Genomic DNA, 22,010 nt, shown 5'->3' with positions numbered 1-22,010 from the left:
TCATTATTGTGAATAAATAAAGAAATAAAACCAATATTTTCACCTCATAGTTGGAAAAAAAAAAAAATTTAACCAGGGGTTATCAACAAATTTGTAATAGAATTATCTTAAAATGGAAATGTGTCATTTTATGATTAATGTTTTATTTTATTAAATTTTAACGATGTATATAGTCTCGCATGGGGAATATATTGACACGTCATTTAAAACTTTTAAATGTTATGACATCGTATATACTGTCAAATGCAACAAAATAAAATTTTCACATAATATGACTCATCTCAATTTCACTTAAACGGATGCATAATTATAGAATTTATTGAGGAATTTAAAATTGCCATTGATAGGCCGCATGCTGAAAGTGAGGGTTCTTAATCTATTCAAAAGTGGAAAGCATTTTTAATTAGTCATGTGAAGGTTAATTGGGATGTAACGATAAATAAGATTGGAGCCAAGATGGGCATTGGGGTATGTGATTTGTGAGAGATCATGAGATAGAGGTTTTGGCGACTTCGACAATATATCATTGACTTTGTTACAACTAAAGCTACGGTGGCTCTAAGGGCATAAATTTTTGCTAGGGAGTTTGGACATCAATAGGCAGTACTAAGTACTACAAAAAAAAAAAAACCAAAAAAAAAAAAGCTAATGGGCATTTAGTGACGTGTCAAAGGGCATAACACGCCACTAAATTTTAGTGACGTGTGAATAGTGGCGTGTTTCCCATGTTATTGATAAGTTTACCACTAATTGAGATTTAGTGACATGCCAAAAAATTGACACGTGGCTAAATTGCTCAATACCGGAAAAGCTATAGAGTAACATATAGCAGAGTATTCCAAATGCTAATTTTTAAATATTCTAAATATCAGAATCTTCTAATACCTCATCCAACAGGATCAGGATCTCCTCAAATTTCCTTTGACAATTTGAGATATCAAATTGTTAAATCTCAGCGCTTATTTGGATCTGACAGCCCATACTGTGCCAACTGTCAACATGAAATAAATGCGAAATAAATGTTAAAGGAATTAAAAAAAAAAAAACTCATAAATATAGAGACTAAAATGCTATTCACCATTAAAATTTCAAAAACAGCCGGATCCCCTACCAGGACGGTCAGATTTTCGCTGGCTGGCCGGGATATGGTCGTTCCGGTCGTTCCCCGGCCAGAACGACTGGATCCCAGCCGGTTGGCCGGGATATGGCCTTTCCCCGTCTAGAATGACCCGATTCCGACCGGCTGGCCGGGATCTAGCTGTTATCCGGCTAGAACGGCTAGATCTCGGCCTATCCCTTCCCCGGCTGGATTCCAGCAGGCTAGCCGGGGAAGGGGTCGCTAAGGTTACATAGTCGCTGTGGCAATCACTGTTGACGTCGCAGTAGGGGGCCTTGGAGAAGGCATATTTGTCTATATTTTCATGAGTTTTTTTGAATTTATTTAGCATTTATTTTATGTTAACAACTGACACAATATAAGTTGTTAGATGCAAAGAATGACTAAAATTTAATAATTTAAGATCTTAAATTGTCGAAGAGAATTTAAGAGAATCTTGACCCCGCGTCATGAGGGTTTTGTTTCATCTAATAAGTCCTCGATGTGGGGCGCATCATATGCATTCCCTTTGCAAGGCTGGCATTCTTCACTTGCACCAAGATTCCCTCTCGTGGGAGCATGTTTTCCATCATCAAGCAGTGAAAAAAACAAAAGGCAGCACTAAATAAGAGGCAAAATATCAGGAGAACCACAACACTTTTAGAAGTTCAATATTTTGGCCAACGCAAAACACAAAAAAAATGAAAAAAAAATGTAAACTTTAGACAAAAAAAAAAAAGAAGAAGAAAAGTACTTTGAAGGCTTTAACTCAGGTTGAAGATAGATAGGATGGCGCATAAAATATAGGAAAAGAAGGAAAATGCTAGCCTGAAATGTTCTCTCCGATCATTGGCTCCTCAACTGCACGTTATAAAAAAAATGAAGAAAATAAATACAAAAAATAAAATAAAATAATAATTATGCAACTATTTGTTGGGTGAAAAAACAAAGAAAAAATTGAAGTTGGAGAAGAAGACCTAGACTGGATTTCTATTAGTGCTTGGAACTGGTTAATCGGTTCCTGAGAAACGATCCCCATTTCTTTTATTTGCCCAAATGCACACCCGAAATTCACAAACTTTTAAGCTTCTCTCTCTCTCTTTTTCTTTTGTCTACTTGGTCTTCACCAAAGCTTCTCTCTCTGGTCTCAGTTAGGTTGGACAGAAGGAAAAGGAAGACAAGAAATGAGAAAGAAAAACCAGGGGAGAAGAGAAAAAAGAGGGAAGAAGAAAAGGGGCGTACGCAGGAGGAGGAAGAAAAAAAAGGGAGATAAAAGGAAAAAATTAATTAGTTACTTGTTAAATTTAGCCACGATTCTAATAATTTAAATTTTAAAATATTCTTTTTAAATATTATATTGACTTAAAATCATTTTTTAAATATTATATATTGACTTAAAATTTACTAAAATGTAAAAATAATTAATGATGCGTCACTTATTACCACGTCATTAATTCACTTATTGCCACGTCATTAATTAGTGATGTGGCAAATATTTTATTATTGTAGACACGTCGGTAAATGCACTGTGTTGTTTGTAGTGAAGGAGATGCATTAATTCCGATTTGTGCAAGATCTGAGTAAAGCATGGAAGAATTTGTGTAGATGTGGAATCATTGATAATAATCGAATTATGCTTAATAGTTTGCAGTTGTGGAGGGTGAACCATGTTAGGAATGAGGCAAATGGAATATCTTACAGGCTAGTCAAGAAAGCCATTTATTTTATGGATGAACAAGTTCATACGAAATAAAACCCTCTTTAATCTTTATATTTTTGACATTGTAATTACGAAGCATAATAATTTTTAAATTATACATTGAAATTATTTAAACATTGGAAATTGATTAATGCTCCGTTTGTTTCGGCGTAAAATGATTTCGGCATTTTACGGTGTTTGGTAAGGGAGAAAATAATGGTCAACGAAAATCATTTTCGGTTTGACCGTAAAACATTTTTTTAATTTTTGGAAAACGATTTACGATTTTAAAAACCGTAAATCGTTTTCCGAAATTAAACTCTTCGTCCTTGCACACACGTTTGATATTCGATTGCCAGAATCCGGCAATGGTCGGTCGTTGGAATTCAGTGGCACCGGAATCCGGCAACATCCGGCCGCCAAAATATTGCCTACACCGGAATCCGACGACATCTGGCCACCGTCGTCGGATGCCGGCGGACCAGATTCTGGCCGGAATCCAGCCATGGTCAGAAGTCAATCGGATCTAGCCAAAATGGCCGGAATTTGACCAAATCTGACTGGATCCTGCCATTGATCTGGCCAAAATGGCCGGGATCAAGGTGGATCTGTATGGATCAGGCCACTGATCCGGCCAGATCTATCCAAAATGGCCAGGATCCGGCCTGATTTGGATGGATCCGGCCGGATTTGGCCAAAATGGCCGGGATCTAACCGGATTCGGAGGAGTCTGGTCGGAATCCGGCAATTTTGGCCGGATCCGGCCAAACATGCTCGCCGAAATCAGGCAACGGCGACTGGACATTGCCGGATTCAGGCGACAGTTGCATTTTCTCATTTCGTAATTTTTTCATGCGAACCAAACGCCAAAAAATACTTTCGAGAAAATTATTTTTTCTTTTTTAAATGATTTCGTCGAAAATATTTTACGACGAAAATCATTTTAAATCGAAACAAACGGAGCATAAATGACAATTATTTAACGGATTTGCAACCTGCGAATAGAATGATAGATACACGTGTCGTTTGAGTCAAATAAGGAATTCGAAATTAAACCAACTCTTCCGTACTCGTGCGCATTGACCATCAGCTCCCACCTTCCCTTCCCTGATTCTGGGCTCTGCTGGTCTCCCATTGATATTTATTGCCTCAACTTCACACAGCTAGCTGGTCGTCCTTAGCACCCGGCCACCACCATCGCTCTGCAGTACTAGTCTCTTCCTTCCTCTCTGTTCTTGATGACATGTTTTCGTACGTATGACCTAAACTCCTAAAGGGAGCCATTTTGACAAATGTAAGTCTCTCTCAAAGTTTTCCTTCCATCTTCTGTCTCCAGTTTTTCTTAGATTCTGCAATCCCTCCCTCTCTCTCTCTCTCTCTCTCTCTCTCTCTATATATATATATATATATATATATATGAAAAATAAACACTGTCAAGTATTTCACAACTGTCACCAGCACACGGGGCGGCGTGGCCATCCTTGCTGACCATATATATATATATATATATATATATATATATATATATATATATATATATTTTAAAAAAAGAATGATAATTTTGATCTTTAGAAAAGTAGTTATTTTAATTTGTCAAAATATTGTTTTGAAAAATATAAAATATATTTTATGTTTTGAAGAATGTATTTTAAATTCCGAAAATAAAAAATGAAAATTTTATGAAACATATATATACCGTAGCGCTAGCTTACATTGATGGCCTGTACGTATACCTGCATATTAATAAAAACAATTATTACACAATTTCCTACTTTAATTTCCCGCTTTATTATCAATAAACATGTGGCACATAATCTTACTCACCTGTTTGTTTGGTACGTGGCACATAATTTCCCGCTGCTTCATCAATATTTTGAATTGACCTTTTGTATGAAATTGTTAATAGCATGTATAGTCTCATAGATATTATTCTCTATAATTTCTTGTATAATTTATGGGGTCATCTGGACCATAAGTTCCTTAATTTATTTGTTTTATCATTCATACTCTTCGGATTTCTACATATCAAATCCATACTGATTATTATAATTAAAATCGAAATAAGTTGTTATAAAAATAAATTAATTTTAAGAAAATTCATGCACTGGATGGACATCATCACGATCTCAAGTAATATTAACCTAATAAAAAATTAAGAGTTAATTTTTACTTTATGTCATCCACTTGTATAACAATATACATGAATATATCAAATAATATATATATATAAAGCAATAGTTACCTCAAAGTGTTGAGGCCCAAAAGGACGACTTCACTAAGTGACCTTAATTAAATATACTGTGGGGGCCACCCCTTGTGAATGGGTGTAGTACATTTGTTGTACACTTGGTGTACAACTATCATTATTCTTAAATATAAGTACTTTGTTGTCATTCGACTGTCGGACATGTGGCATGCAACCAGCCACTGGATTCAGACGAGTTATGATACCATATGGTTTTGCAAACAATTTTGTAAAGATCAGATTTGTATAGTCACTAATAAAATTTATACTCTTAACTACTTCGTCAAATTGATTCATGTGTTCTTTGAAATACCATATGGTTTTTATTATAAATTGATTTAGCTGTTCGTATAATATATATTTTATTATTTATTTATTTGTTGCTTATATTATGCCTCGTGATAATTTCTATGAACTGTTACGAACATTTGTAACTTGTAAGGGGTTGGAGTAAATATGTCAACATTTTTCTTAGAACATAAAAGTTTATTTAGGTTTGTAATTTGAAAAAATGTGATTTATAAATAGCAATTTTAAAATGTAAGATTTGAAAAATTGATATTTAAAAACTTGTTTGGCAAAATCGCAATTTGGCCTTTAAAATCACATATTAGCCTTTTAAAATTCCGTTTTTACAAAAAAAAATCACATTACTTGTGATTTGAAAAAAATAATTTTCTACGTTTTTAAATCTCAATTTTTACAAATACAATTTTTAAATAGTTCATTTTTTGACAATTTAATTTTAAATCACACTTTTTTCTTTATAAAATGGCAATTCCTAACGCAACGAAAGTATGAACAAACTAAGACATTTTACAAGCCATATTTGCTGAAATTTCAGACCATCTAATCGATCCAGCTGTCCATTTCAACTCACCATGCAAAGCCCGGCAGAGAAAAAACCAGGCGTTTGCACCTACCTTGCTCAATGGCCAATTTACTCGCTAGCTTGGTCAGTCCGCCACGACAAGAATTCTCGCCTCGCCATAGGAAGCTTCCTTGAAGACTATAGCAACAAGGTGGAGCTCCTCCAATTCAACCACGAAACGTCTGATTTTGCCACCGACAGCCGCCTAGTCTTTGACCACCCTTATGCACCCACCAAGCTCATGTTCTTCCCCTCCGAGGACGCCATGAACCCCGACCTCATAGCCACCTCCGGCGACTATCTCCGACTGTGGGAAATCCACGACGACCGGATTGAGCTGAAGGCCCTTCTCAACGGCAACAAGAGCAGCGAATTCAACTCTTCCATTACTTCTTTTGATTGGATGGAATGTGACACGCGGCGAGTGGCGACGGCCAGCGTGGACACCACTTGTGTGATTTGGGACATAGAGAGGGAAATCGTCGACACCCAGTTGGTAGCACATGACAAAGAAGTGTATGATATTTCATGGGGGGGCTTCAATGTTTTTGCTTCAGTCTCCGGCGATGGTTCCCTGAGGGTTTTCGATTTAAGAGACAAAGAAAGATCGACCATAATATATGAAAATCCAGTCAGAGATACTCCGTTGTTGAGGTTAGAGTGGAACAAGGCTGATCCGAGGTTCATGGCGACAGTTGGGATGGACAGCAACAAGGTGGTTGTACTGGACATTAGGTTCCCTACAACCCCGTTGATGGAACTTGCCAAGCATAAGGGGAGTGTAAATGCTGTGTCATGGGCCCCGCGTATCGGACGGCAACTGTGCTCGGGTGGAGATGATTCAAGGGCGTTGATATGGGAGGTGGTGGAGATGGGTTTTCGATCAGAAATTAACGGTGATGTGGAGCCAGAAATGTGGTATGGGTCAACGGCTGAGATCAATCAAGTACGTTGGTCGCCGATGGAGTTGGATTGGATTGGTATTGCTTTCTTAAATAAGCTGCAGATCTTGAAGGTTTAGAGAAATTTCAATATTATTGTCTACTACTTACAAAATAAAATAAAATAAAATAAAAAATTTAGATTATCTAATATTTGGTACGATTTTTTTTTTTTAAAAAAATGGGACATAAAATAAGAGAGAAGTGCAGATTTCAAGTGCTGGAATAAGTTATTGAGATTGTCCAATCGATTGTCTAAATATAATTTATTTTGCCTCGATGAATAAATATCTGGAATGAGTAATGCAGCTTTCCTTTTCTTTAAAAAAAAAAAAAATACAAAAAAGACTTATAGTACAAAGTGTGTACATCAAGCATTACCAAATTTGGAGCTTTTTGTTTGCATCTAACAGACGAATTCATGGAGCTTCCGGGAAGATATATATAAACGTCGGGAACAAACATTCAATTAGATATGATAAATCTAGAAATATTCCTTTTGTAGTTGTAGAAGATATTTTAAAATAATAATCAATAACTCTTTGGATCTTTCTTAACCTGATTAAAATCGCATATAACGTTGCCCAGGCTTCTGCCATAAAAGGATCCAAAGTAATAATTTGAGTAGTACGGCTGCAACCACTCATCCATATACATATATATATATCGCTCTTAATTTGAATGGAAGATAAAAAAGAAAAAATAACTAAAAATGCTTCCATATTTTATAATGTTATATGCACTATGCTACCATCAAGAATGGACTTGTTATATTTTATAACCACTATTGTCAAGACATCTTGGATGCAGTTAGTTCTTTCATTTGATGGCAGAATAGGCCAATTTTTTATTGATAAGCAGCACTGAGTGCTTTCACTTTCAGTGATTTTTTTTTTTTTTTTTTTTCGCATTTTTTCAACTATTTAATAAACAATTCTTAAAACGGATATTATAAAATGTGGTACCTATTACATACACGCATCGTCTCTCCCATATTGGGAGATGATACACTCACAACCCCCACCCAACTCCCACACAATTCCCACTCACATGTGTGTGGGTCTTACACACTTGTCATTTAAACATGTGAGAAACACATATTTTTTTATTAATGCTATTAAAAAAATATGTAAGAAGCACATGCTATTTAAATAACATGTGCTTCTCACATGCCAATAGACACATGTCAACCTTATATGTGAATTGTAAAAAATTTATTACAAATCGATTTGTAGAAAATTTAAGGAAGGGAAATATCACACTTGACTAGCATGCTTGTGTGCCAGAGTTGCCTGCTTTGTATGGAAACTCACCATTTTAGTGATGATCATGATAAAGAAAAATGATGAGAGGGGTTGCGTGACAACTCGTCTCTCTCTCTATTTATATATATATATATATATATACATAAATTATCACCATCAATAAAAGTCTAAAATAATGTATTTCCATATAAAAAAAAAAAAAGGCAAATTAGTTATGCAAAAACAAGTCAAGTACATGTGCTAGTCATGTGTGATGTTTTCCATCCAAACTAGCAAACAAATCTCATACAAGGATAACTATAAATATTTTGATAATTTGTAATTTCAAGTTTTATTTTTCGAACAAAAATATCTCTTATGTAAATCCTCAAAAAACTGAGATAAAAAAGTAGGATTGGGGGCAAAGTATAATTTATTATTTTTATATTTATGTCAAAAAGCTACATGCGAGTGATTATTTTAATTTCATCTATTTAATTTGTTATTTTTTTGATAAGTATAATTCAAAACTATATATAAAGTAGTTATTGGTTATTATGACAATGGTATATAGTGGCCAAAATAATCATTTAAATTTTTTAAAATGAACATAAAAGTTTATATGAGAAAAAAAATTTCAAACAAACAACTGAAAACATAAAAATTATATGAGTAATGTTATACATCATTCTTTTTTTTTTTTTTATTCTTTTAAAATTGATATGATTCTTAAAATTATTATTAAATCAAAATTTAAAAATAATATATAAAAAATTTAATAATAATTTTAAGAGCCACGCCAATTTTAAATATAAAAATAAGACAAGAAAATGACGACGAATGAATGAATGATGCTTATCATTACTCAAATTATACATTACTGGCGGTGAAAGTCGCCCGACAACTGAAAAGGTCCGAGAACCCTTTTACTGCTGTCGCATTTCTCTTCGCCGAACAAGCACGAGAGCTTTCCTCGTCCGTCAATGGCGATGACCGTGGAAGGTACGGTTCCGGCTTCGATTCTCTCTCTTGCCTCGTATCTCGATCCTGCACAAATTCGTTTGTACCTCTTTTTTTACTTTTCAATTTGTAAAATTTTGGCTAATTATTCCGGTTCTGGGCTCAGCCAAATTAGGGTTTAAAGCACTAATTTTTTCTAATAATATCTGGGATCTGGAAACGTGACAGCACAAGAGACTAATGTAGACAAGTTAATCAATTTGATCATCTGTGCAAGTGATTAATCCAATAGTTACTAGTATTTATTTTGGTACTAATAATTTTTTGTTGTGTGCATGGATGTGCTGGAATTCCCGAATGGTTCTTGTTCTATGCAGTGTAAGTTTGAATTTTTTTAATTATGTGATTTTGGGCCTGTGTGTAGCTTAATTAAAATAAAATTGTAATTTTCCATTTTTTCTTTCTTCTCGTGTAGGCTTGCCGGGCTTGCCTTTATGTTTTCAGCTAGCATCTTGCTACAGATCCTGGTATGTTTTCATAACTGACTGGTTGTAAGATTGTGGTGGTCCTATGTTGTTGTTGATCATATGAATAATGGTTTTATTATCTTGTATAGTTTGACGATGTTCAAAGAATGTTAGCCCTATGATGGTCTTCTTTTGAACTTCCTTTTTTGGTTTGTTTGTTTTGTTTGTTTTGTTTAGCTGTGGAACATTTTGGAATTATAAATCTTCGATATCTTCAAAGTGTAATAAAAAAATCATAGGAATTGAGTTAATATCCATTTCCCATCTCTTGTTTGCGGACAATACTATGTGTTTTGTGGGGCAAATCTAGATCATCTTTGCAATTTGCATTGTTTATTCCTATGCTTTGAAGCGATTTCAGGGCTGAGAATTAATCTGGCTAAATCAGAGTTGGTACCCATTGGCAACGTCAACAATGTGGAAGGTTTGGCTAACATTTTGGGTTGTACGGTCTCTTCTCTACCTTTGAAGTATCTAGGCCTTCCCCTAGGAGATTTGTTTAAGGCCAAATCTATTTGGGATGACATTATTGAGAAGATAGAGCGTCATTTGGCAGGATGGAAGATGATGTATTTATCAAAGGGTGGGAGGGTGACCTTGATAAAAAGTACTTTATCTAATTTGCCTTTTTACTTAATGTCTCTTTTTCCCTTCTCGGTTGGTGTTACCAACCTGATAGAGAAGTTGCAATGAGAAGTTTTATGGGGTGGTATTGATGATGAGTTCAAATTTTCTTTGGTTCGCTGGTGCTCTCCGATTTCTAAAGGAGGGTTGGGGGTCCATAATTTACTTTCATTCAACCGAGTGGACTTGGGGAAGTGGCTTTGGCGTTATGTTCGTGAGAGAGAGGCTTTTTGGAAGGTGGTTGTGGATTCTAAATATGGCAGCATGGGTTGAGTGGTGTTCTAATGAGGGTCATGGGGCGTATGGGGTGGGGCTTGGAAGAATATCAGGAGGGTTTGGGGGGAGTTTTATAGTTACACTAGATTTGAGGTTGGTGGTGGGTCTAGAATTAAATTCTGTTATGATGTGTGGTGTAGGGATTAGGCCCTAAAGGTAGCTTCTCTAAATTTGTTCAGTTTGGCCCGTTATAAGGATGCTTCAGTGGCATGTCTTTTGGATTTTTATAGTGACTCTCATCAATGGAATGTTAGCTTTCTTAGAGCAGCTCACGACTTGGAGGTGGATCTCTTTACGTCATTCTTCAATTTGTTATAGTCTCTTAGATTGAAATGGGATGGCGAGTACAAGCTTTGTTGGGTAACTTGTAAGAGAGAGTTGTTTGATGTTAAATCATATTACAATGTTCATGTTCCTTGAAAAAGCACTCATTTCCCTTAGAGGAGTATTTGGTGGAATAAGACTCCACTGAGAGTGGTTTTTTTTTAGTTGGTTGCCTTAGGGAAGATTTTAACCATGGCGGCATGTCATTGTGGTTGATTGATGCTGTTTTTGTAAGAAGAGTGGAGAGTCAGCAGATCACCTTTGACTACATTGTGAGTAACTGATGCATTGTGGAATACCATCTTTAGCCTTGTAGGGTTGCCGTGGGTTATGCCTCGTCAAGTGGTAGATTTTTTTTCTTGTTAGATAGGGTTTTTTGGTAGAAGTCTGAACAATACTATATGGAAGATGGTTCCTTCTTGCCTTATGTGGTGTATTTGGAGGGAGAGAAATGGTTGGAGCTTTGAAACAGTGAATGGACTGTAGAGGAACTGAAAGATTTTTTTTTTAAGACTCTTTATCACTAGACAATTGCCGTGGACTTAAACATTTCTAGCTTTCATGTTTTTCTTGATTTTTTTCTTCTACTATCTAGGGGTTTCTCTTATATATTTCCTGTGTACTAGGGTTGCGCTTTATAATAAATTGCGTTTACTTATTAAAAATAAAATAAAATAAATTATCCAGGAGGTACTAAATGGACTTATTTTCTCTTGAGATACCTGGGGGTTGAATCCTGGTATGAATTCATGCACATTTGTGTGAAATGATATTCTTGGGTTCCTTAGAAATTTATGATGTGAATAAAGAATAGAGTGTATTCTCATCCCATGTAAAAAGCCTTCAATTCTGGACAAATGATCTTACTTTGGATAAGTTTGGTGCCTGTGCATGTTATTCGCAATTTTACTTTGAAGGGAGTAGTCCCTTGGAAATGGAAATTACTTGAAATTCAATTAAAAGACAACAAAGTTTGAGCCAAAGTGTGAAACTCTAAGAAAGCTTTAAACAAATCTTGACTAAATCTAAGATATACTGCACAGCCCACTAGATTTCCCACCAATATCAAGGAATCTTGTGAACACTTCAAACAGAACACTTGAAGGTATAAATTTTAAGCTTGATTAGGCTCTTGAACAGTTGACTTGTGCTTTGAATCATTGATCCTTCAAACTAGTTTAAATATATCACTTTAATGGTAACTGGATTAGAAATGCTAGCTGGTAGTTTATTGAAATTGCTAACTTGCATCAGTGAAGAAAATTTTGTTGGAATTGCTGCTAATTAACCATTGGATTCGGCTAATGCAAGCTATGTTTGGCTTGTGGATGAGTCTGGGATTGGCCGAAATATACATGGACTTAGCATTATGGCTCACAGAGCCTCTGGTCAAGCTTGCACTTGGGGTCCAAGTTTTATGGCATATGCTCTGGAAAGAAAGTGCTTATAAAAACTGAATGGGTGTTCTCTTGGTGACTGGTGTCAAATTGGATTGGGAGTAGCTGTAAAAATTATGACGAGTATGCTACAAAACTGAGTTTCTTGCCCTTCTCGCAGGAGTTGGGGTGGCCTCTAATTAGCATTATGAAACAATGTGATTTGTCTACAATAATTATTGATGTTAAATGGTAGCTCAAGATTATTGAAGTTATGGTCATTGCAACAAGATAGAGGGCGCTTTTATCCTTCTTAGAGCATCTCCAACAACTTAGTTAAAAGCTTAAGATTGTCTAAATTTAGCTAATATGAGATAAGGTTTACGTCCAACAGCTTATGTTCCGGTCATGTAAAACACACAATTTGGCAATTTGCTATGGTGGTCATCTACCTTTGAATAAACACTGTCGCAAAATGTTGCTTCTCTTCTCCCTTGTTTAATTGTTTCTAACTCATCTTTGTTCCTCACTTTTTTGTCTGAAACTCTCTCTCTCTCTCTCTCTCTCTCTCTCTCTCTCTCTCTCAAGCTTGTTCCTCCTTGTCTCTCAAAGAACTCTCTCTTCTCTCTGATTTCCATCTTTTTCTTTTTCATCTTTGCTGATTTGGCGGCTGAGATGCAAAGACATAAGGGGAGCTTTCTTTCTTGTCGCCCTATTCGGAACCCTTCATACCACACTCACCGTCAACACCATCAAAGGCTTAATCAGCTTTATCAACATCACTGGTATCAACCTTATGCCTCTCTATGTTTGGTTTTCCAAATCTTCCCTTGATTTTTATCTTGTTCATCCCCTTGTGAAAAAAAAAAAAAACCTGCTATATTTCATATCTGGGTGTTCTTCCCGTTCCTTTATTTCATTAATTTATTGGGTTTAATTAGCTGCAAACCAATCCCAAAAGTATTGTGGTAGTCACTTGAATCTAAATCTTGGAGAGACCCTAATTTCATTTTCAATAAAGTCAAGGTTTTATACATGTTTTGTTGAATCTCGACGGTATGTGTTTGACTTGGGCATAGCTTTATCAATTGCCTATACATATTGTAGTGGTCCATTGTGGCAAAATCTACCACAGTTTAGTAGGTTCTGGAAATTTTTGGGCATGGAAATACGACTGTTGGAAAAAAAGAAAGAAAGAAAAGATATTTGAAACAAAATTACCGTTAAAAAAGATCAATGTTTTGAAAATACGAGTCCTTGTAAGAATATAATTAAAAAAAAAAAAGAGAAATAATATTTAAAGAAAGTAGAGAAGAGAATAGAGAATCTGTTGGAAAGTGTATTTAGAAAGTAGTAGCTAAAATAGAGAATTATATTTTTTTTATTAGCTATTTTACATTATGCTGCTGGAGATGCTCTTAATTGATATTCTTGGCAGAGGGAGGGAAATATACCCTTTTGAGGTTATTCTGCATTCTTTTGTGATTTGGCACTGGGTTAGATTTGGTATTGCCTTTTTATTTTTATTATTTTTTTATGAATGAATGATTTCATAACCAAGACAAATAATACAACTAGACTCAACAAAACCACACGATCCCAACAAAGGGACCCAACCCAAAATCCAAGTACTAGAGCAGAAAACAAAGCTGCTAGCCGTGCAGGATATCTAACCCAATACCCCATTTTTCACAAAGAACAACATTAGAGGCAGACAGTATAAACCTCCCTTTACAATTAACTCTATGATTAATATCCCAAATTACATCATTTAAAATCTGCTCGTTAGATCTATGAGTACTTCCATGCCGGATAGCATTCCTCTGCAGCCTAATATGATAAACCACAGCAGCCAAGCTCAACTTACATTGAATTGCACTAAAGCTACCACCCCTCCAATTCCTAACATCAAGAGAAACAACCTCATCCCATTCAAGGATGATCTACCAAACAATTTTTCCACGAGGCATTTCCATAACCGAGAACTATATCCACAACCAAAAAATAATTTCGCTAAAGAGAAAAGAATTAAAGGATTTGAATAGTGTTTGTTCTTCGTCCTTGTCTTTACGACTGAACTATTTAAGATGTACAACTTCAAGTAAACGTTGAGGTCCCCAACACCACCTCTCCTCTCTCTCTCTATCGGTGGTGCATGAGAGTGTGTTCCGACACCCCTCCCTAGTCCCTTCTAGAATTTAGGATTGTCTTCTCTTATAATACATCAACTATGGAGAGGTGGTGTTGGGTGGAGGCTAAGTCATTTGTGTTTACGGTGGTAGAAGGAGCCTCATTGGTGAGATTGGAAGAAAGGAGGAGGAATTTTTCAGGGCTGGTACAAGTTGGTGCTCAAAGTGTTGGGTGGCTAGCTTCGACGATGGAGAGTTTGCTGTGGTTTCCGGGGGATAAAGATTTTGTTAGGTCTTTCAGGGAGGGGTCAAAGGTTCTCATTGTTAGACGAGGTGGTAATGTAGCTGGTAGATTCCTCGAAGTGGCAGTTTTTCGCTGTGGGTGGCCGGAGAGGGATTATTTACATTCCTGAAGGATACGAGGGGCGGGGTTGGAGCAAATTTGTTCTTGAGCTGGGTAAGGTTAGAGATTTTCTCAATTTCCCGGATGGGCATGGCATGGTTCGTTTTGCTTTAGTTCCAGAGAGGATTCGGAGAGCAGGTGATGATGATAATGAAGGTTCTGTCCCCTTTGTTCCTGTTGGTTCTCCCGGCAAAAACGGAGTGTCATCCTTCGTGGAAGTCTTGTGTAGAGGTGCCAAATGCCCGGTGGTGGAGAAGCTGTCGCATCCAGTGGCTCCGTTAGGTGAGAAGCGCTGTGATCACTTGGTTGAGGTGAAGGAGCTGTCCCGAACTGAGAAGCCACTGGATTAGGACCTTTGTGACCGTTGTGGCGTAGAGAACGTGAAGGATGGGATGGGTGTCAGTCGGTTGCCTATGAAGTCTGCTGCTCGAGGCAAGGATGGTAGCTTCTCTGGTGACTATTCTGCAGATTTTCAGCTGACAGGAGAAGAGCACACGTTTCCTCTCTTTTGTTGTGGAAAAGTCAGCTGGAGAAGTTGAAGGCTGACGTGGACCAAGCTCTTAGCAAGGTTTGTGAAGGGCTTATTTTGTTTGGGCCTGGCTCTAAGTCCAAGCGTTATGGGTGGAAGAAAAAAAATAAGAATAAGAAGAGGAGATTGCGTTGGGTTCCGAAAGCCCCGAAGCCCATCTCTTATGACCTATTAGCGGAATCGGTAGTGCTTCCTGAGGTGGGCTCGTCGCTGGCGTTGGACTACAGCAGGTCAGAGAATCCTCCGACAGTCTCTGAGCTTTCCGGTGGGTCGTGTCCTATGTCTCTAACGTCCGGTCTCTCTGCTCCGGAGAATCAGTCTTCCAGACCCGTGCAGGGCCCTCGGCCTGATTATGTCGCAGCGGCTATGGAGGATGGAGTGGGTCCGTCTGTGATGATGGGTACTTTTTCGGTGATTCCAGAGGTTTCCGGTGGGTCGTCTTCCTCCACTATTGTCCACGAATTGGCTAGTTTGGTCCCTCAATCGGAACCATATGTGTCTTCCGTTCTTGGTCTGGAGGCCAATCTTGCTTTGGTCGACTCTCCGATGAATACAAAAAGTGCGCTGGTGGTTGGGGCTGGTTCGGACCCTTCAGACACTTTGGTTGCTTCGGATTTTTCTCCCTCTGTTTCTTCGTTGGTATTTGGCCCTTTCTCCCATAAGTTATTTACTGGTTTGAGGTCTAAGAATGGGCTGGATTTTGTTTCGATCTCTGAGGGGGAGGGAGTTTCTTCTGCGGGCTTTCCTAGAGAGCAGGAGGGCTTAAAGGAGTTGTCCTCTTTCGTAGTCCAATTTGATTGCAGGTCTGATAATGTGGAGGGTAGTATAGGCGATGAGGTGGAGGGTTTGGTTAGATATGTAGAACAAGTGCAATGTTGGTGGGAGTCTTATGATTTTCAAGGTCTATCGAGTTATGTGCTGGCTCACAAGTTGAAAGCTTTAAAAGTGGACTTGAAGATATGGAATGCGGAGGTCTTCAGTGATGTGGGGAAGAAGAAGAAGGAATTATTGGAAGGTATTAAAGTGCTGGAGTGTTTTGAAGAAGCTCGAGGGCTAGTGGAGGAGGAGCGGGTTCAGAAGTCAGACATGATCAGGGAGCTGGAAAAAACACTCTTGTTTGAGGAGGTTAATTGGAGGCAAAAGTTTCGAGCTCTGTGGCTGAAGGAATGGGATAATAACACTAAATTCTTTCATAGGGTGGCCAATTCGCATCGGAGGGACAATCATGTGGGAGTTTTGAGGATCAATGGGGCTTTGTCTTTTGATCCGGTGGAAATTAAGGATCATATTGTAAATTATTATGACTCTCTGTACACCGAGCAGAGTTCGTGGCGGCCTAGGGTGGATGGAATTTCTTTCTCCTCCATTGATGCGGATGAGTGTCTTTGGTTAGAACGAGGCTTTGAGGAGCAGGAGGTGTGGGAGGTGGTGCGGGAGATAAACGGGGATAAGGCACTGGGTCCAGATGGTTTTTATATGGCTTTCTTTTAGAAATGTTGGGGGTTCTCAAAAAATATATTATGACGATTTTTTCAGAATTTCATAATAGTTGCCAATTTGAGAGGAGTTTGAATACAACTTTTGTTTCCCTAATTCCTAAGAAGGCTGATGCGATGGAGGTTAAGGACTTTAGGCCTATCTGTTTGGTGGGAGGGGTCTATAAAATTATTTCTAAGGTCCTTGCTAACAGGCTCAAATCAGTGTTGGGGAAAATTATTTCGAGCTCTCAAAATGCTTTCGTTGGTGGAAGGCAAATCTTGGATTCAGTTCTTATAGCCAATGAATGCGTGGATAGCCAAAGGCGGTCGGGGGAGGCCGGATTATTGTGCAAACTGGATTTGGAGAAAGCATATGATCACGTGAATTGGGATTTCCTCCTTTACATGCTTCAGAGGTGTGGGTTTGGGGAGAGGTGGAGGGAATGGATTAAATTTTGCGTTTCTACAGTAAAATTTTTCATTTTGGTTAATGGCGTCCCTTCTGGTTTCTTTCAGGGCTCGCGGGGGATTAGGCAAGGTGATCATCTTTCTCCTTTGTTGTTTGTAGTGGTTATGGAAGCGCTTAGCAGGATGTTGAATGCGTCTATGCTCCAAGGCTTGCTGTCAGGTTTCTCAGTGGGCTTCATGGGTAATGAAACTTTAGTGGTGAATCATTTACTGTTTGCGGGTGATACCTTAATTTTTTGTGGAGCACAGGCCGAGCATGTTCGAAATTTGAGGTGTACATTCTTATGTTTCAAAGCGGTGTCAGGGTTAAGGATCAATTTAGGCAAATCCGAATTGGTCCCTATTGGCTAGGTGGAAGATGTAGAGTCTTTGGCACATATCTGGGTTGTAGAATTGGGTCTCTGCCGATGACTTATTTAGGTATGTTGTTGGGGGCGTCGTTCAAATCTATTTCTATTTGGAATGGGGTTATTGAGAAGGTGGAACGAAGGTTGGCTAGTTGGAAGAAACTATATTTATCCAAGGGTGGTAGGGTGACATTGATTCATAGTACTCTTTCTAGCATTCCTACTTATTATTTATCTATGTTCCCTATTCCTGTGAGTGTAGCTATGAAACTGGAGCGGCTTCAAAGGGAGTTTCTGTGGAGTGGTTTGGGTGATGAGACTAAATTTCATTTAGTCAATTGGCATCGAGTTTGTACTCCTATCAAGGCTGGTGGACTGGGAATTTGTAATGTTATTAATTTTAATCAAGCCTTATTGGGGAAGTGGATTTGGAGGTTCTCTCAGGAGTGCAATGCTTTGTGGAGATCGATGATTGAGGTGAAGTATGGGAGTGTGAGGGGAGGTTGGTGTTCTTTACCGGTTTCGAGGCCTTATGGTGTCAGTGTTTGGAAGTTTATTCGAAGGGGGTGGGATAATGTTGCCAAGTATTTGCGTTTTGAGGTGGGTGATGAATCTCATATTCGCTTTTGGCATGATTTATGGTGTGGGTACAAGCCTCTCAAGCTCTGTTATCCAGCTTTGTACTGTATTGCGCGTTCTCCTGATGCTTGGGTGGTGGATAATTTGTCTGTGGTAGGAGGCGTGGTTCATTGGAATGTTCTCTTTACGCGCTATGCTCAGGATTTGGGAGGTGGATAATTTGTCTGTGGTAGGAGGCGTGGTTCATTGGAATGTTCTCTTTACGCGCTATGCTCAGGATTTGGGAGGTGGAGATAGTGATGTCCTTCTATGAACAGTTATACTCTACTCTGATTCGGCATGGGAGGTTGATAGGGTGGTGTGGAATCTTTCCAAGAGGATGAATTTTGAAGTGAAGACTTTCTACAAAGCATTAGTTTGTCACGATGCGGCTTCTTTTCCTTGGAAGGGTATATGGCGTGTTAAAACTCTGAAGCGGGTGGCGTTCTTTGTTTGGACAACGGCTTTAGGAAAGATTTTAACTCATGACAATTTACGTAGGCGTGTTATTGTGGTGGTAGAGTGGTATGTTATGTGTAAAAAGCATAGGGAATCCGTTGATCACCTTCTTCTTCATTGTGATGTGGCATCGGTTGTTTGGAGTTCTTTTTATAGCTTGTTCGGGGTGGAGTGGGTTATGCCTAGTAGTGTCTTGGATTTATTGAGTGGTTGGAGCACTTTGCTGGGTCGTGGTCCTGTTCTCCATATTTGGAAGCAGGTTCCTTCATGTGTTTTGTGGGGCTTGTGGCGTGAGAGAAATTTTAGGCTTTTTTAGGATATGAAGGTATCGGTTGGAGCTCTTTGTAGAAATGTGCTTAAAATGTTATATCTTTTAGTGTCGGCGCATAGCTCAGGTAGTATGCTGTTCGCTGATTTTTTACTTTCTTGTTCGTTTCTTTTCTCTGTTTAGGAGCTTTTTTATATACTTCCTGTGTATTAGGATTGCGCCCCTCTGCGCTTTTTAATGAAATTCTTACTTATAAAAAAATAAAATAAACGTTGAGGACATTACCTCTGTTCTCCTTAAAACATCGTTCTTACTGTGACAGTATTTCTAATGGTTCACTCAGTTCCCTTATTTTGTGATAGCAAACTGGAGAAGGGCTCATAAGTCATAACGATTCATTTATTTTGGAAAATGAACTTTGGATATTAGAAGGGCTTTCTTACTTTGGCATATTTCTGCCTAGGATATGTTTTGTAAGATGGAACCTCGCACGAGCTCTATATCCTTTTTTGGCCAATGAGTCTAGTTCAAATGAAACCTCCTCCCGCTATTTTTTTTTAATTAATTGAATATCATTAAAAGCACAAAGCGCAATCTAAATACACAAGAAAACCTCCTCCTGCTGTTAGAATAGGATGGAGATGGGTTCCAGGCCCATTAGGTGCGTAAAGCACTTTTCGTACTTCTGTTTTAAACTATATAAACTTCCCTATGTGATCAAATTTTATCAAATACAAGCACTTGCAGATTGGCATATATAGTATTGAGACACAAGTCGAAAAATCCCTTGTACGAATGTTGTATCAAAGCTGCATATGATCTAAATATTTTTGAAGGGGCTTTTTCTACCTTTTGCCACTTAGCACGTTTATTAACATTGATGTTAGTGGGCATATAACCAAATTGAAAAGCGAATGCTAAAATGAGAGAAAAGCATAGAGTCCTCCAATATATTTGCTGATTTATTGCTTGTCTTTTCTTCTCTGTTGATAGGCTTGTGCAGTATACAACAATTGGTGGCCCATGTTATCAGGTTAGTAAGGTATTGCAAGTTGATCATGTTCTGTGCTTTAGATCGCAATTTAAAGGTTCATGATGTCAACTCATTTTGCCTGCAGCTCTCATGTACGTGCTGGTGCCTATGCCTTGCTTATTTTTCGGAGGTGGTTCCACGCAGTTTCTGACAAGCAGAGATGGTGGGGGGTTAGTTTCTTTAAGCCCTCTGTAACACATATTCATGAAACTTGGATATACACATAAGGGGTGGTAATTCATGTTTGCGTGTCGGGTTTGGGTCGTGTTGAGGCATAGGTATAAGACTATATGAGTAATGTTTCTTACACAATTCTTACATAACTTTTGCACAATTCTAACTATTTTTTATTTTTATTTTTTTAATGATTAACCATTGGATTTGTTTTCCTATATGTGAGTCCTAAATATTCAATGGTTGATCTTAAATAAAGTTATTAGAGTTGTGCAAGAAACATTACTCAAGACTATAACCCGACTCATTTACGGCTAATTTTGTGTTGGATTTGCGAGTCGTGCATAAAAATTATCAGACCTGAATGTCGCGTTTAGGATACAGGTCGTGTTGAGGTATAGATATAAGACAATATAAGTTAACCATAATCTGACCCATTTAATTAAACATGCCAGATCCTTCAACCATAATTCGTTAATTTGGTATTGGGTTCGTGTCGAGTTTGTGAGTTGTGTAAAAAATTGTCATTCCTAATACACATTATTTTTAATACTCTCCATCTCTCTCTCTCTCTCTGATAACTTTCTGATCAAATCCATATTTTTTCAAAATTTTCTTTTCTATTTGTCAATTTTATAATGCAGTTGGATAGATGCTGCAAAATTTTTGACTGGAGCTTCAGCTGTGGGGAGCTTAGCCATTCCGATTATCCTAAGGCATGCTCATCTGATTCAGACAGGAGCCATGCTTATCGAGTTCACATCCTTCTTCATATTTGTTTGCACAGTCATGTGTTTCCACCGCGCCAGCCTTGAAGATGATTGGTGATAAACATCAAACATGCCAGTGATCACTTGGACCAGTTATGCTTTAACAAGTTTCATGATTATGATGCACATACATGGGCAAAGATGTAAACTCGGTTGAATAACTTGAATGTATATCTCTATTGGGCTGTTCAATCAACTCTCGTTTTTGCTGTATTACCCAGCAACTTTGGGTCCTTAACCTAAAAGTGAGAGTTGTTTGTGTTTGGTATACCTATCTTATTAGAACTAAGTTTTCCTTTTTTGTTAAATCCACAAGAGTAGTTTGTCTAGTATAATTTTTATGAAAAATATTACATCAATAACTCTTACAATTTGTTGACACATGTTAGAATGTGATTGACTCGATTGAGGGTGTTAATTTTTTTTTTCCTTTTTTTAGTAGTTGACGTGGTTCCAATCACGTTATAACACGTGTCAGCAAGTTGTACAAAAACTATAAATGTAGCATTACTCATTTTTACCAACTTGGTTTTCCGGTTTGAAAGTGCATTTAAAAAAAAAAATTGCAATTTGTATATTATATTGATGATTTGATCCGTAAAGTGAAGGGCATAGAAGGCCTCGTAACCTCGTTCCTGCTAGGCTTGGCAATTTTGACATGACCTGCGAATTCGACACGAACATGACACTAATATATAGGGTTTGGGTTTAGGCTATAACCTGTTTATGACTCGTTAACCCGTTTATGACATGTTTATGATTCGTTTATGACCCACGAACCTGTTTATGACCTATCAACCCGTTTATAACATATTTATGACGCGATAATTATATATTTTTTATCAAATTAGTTAAATGGGTTGACACGCTAACCCGATGGGTTGACACGCTAACCAAATGGGTTGACACGACAACCCGAATTGCTAAGCTTAGAACTTCCAGCATTGGGGGGGGGGGGGGGGGAGAGCATTTAGGGAGATGCCACTTTGGGCAAGCTAGAATTCTAATATTGGGTTAGGACATAGAGGCTAAGGGATATTTGAATTAGCAAAGGCAATGTGTCCTTGCATAATATGGATTCCAAACATTCATAATCTAGATGTGAAACAATTGAACTACTTCTTCTTCTTCTGTTATGAGTGTAGCAAATC

General features: G+C 37.8%; 2 protein-coding genes across 2 annotated transcripts; both read left to right on the top strand.

Moving 5' to 3' along the window:
* Nucleotides 1–3,937: 3,937 nt before the first annotated feature.
* On the top strand, nucleotides 3,938–7,005 carry LOC133872225 (WD repeat-containing protein LWD1-like). Its single transcript, XM_062309672.1, has 2 exons — nucleotides 3,938–4,089; nucleotides 5,885–7,005. The coding sequence occupies exon 2, from the start codon at nucleotides 5,922–5,924 to the stop codon at nucleotides 6,930–6,932; it is 1,011 nt and encodes a 336-aa protein (XP_062165656.1). The 5' UTR covers nucleotides 3,938–4,089; nucleotides 5,885–5,921; the 3' UTR covers nucleotides 6,933–7,005.
* A 2,479-nt stretch (nucleotides 7,006–9,484) lies between these two features.
* LOC133873152 (vacuolar protein sorting-associated protein 55 homolog) lies at nucleotides 9,485–21,127 on the top strand. The gene is made up of 4 exons (XM_062310883.1): nucleotides 9,485–9,583; nucleotides 19,876–19,915; nucleotides 20,001–20,085; nucleotides 20,734–21,127. The coding sequence occupies exons 1-4, from the start codon at nucleotides 9,551–9,553 to the stop codon at nucleotides 20,915–20,917; spliced, it is 342 nt and encodes a 113-aa protein (XP_062166867.1). The 5' UTR covers nucleotides 9,485–9,550; the 3' UTR covers nucleotides 20,918–21,127.
* The last annotated feature ends 883 nt before the right edge of the window (nucleotides 21,128–22,010 follow it).

This window comes from Alnus glutinosa, chromosome 7 (assembly GCF_958979055.1).
Source record: "Alnus glutinosa chromosome 7, dhAlnGlut1.1, whole genome shotgun sequence".
Taxonomy (NCBI): domain Eukaryota; kingdom Viridiplantae; phylum Streptophyta; class Magnoliopsida; order Fagales; family Betulaceae; genus Alnus; species Alnus glutinosa.
The sequence above is the reverse complement of the archived record's forward strand: the minus strand, read 5'-3'. Positions and strand labels throughout refer to the sequence as shown.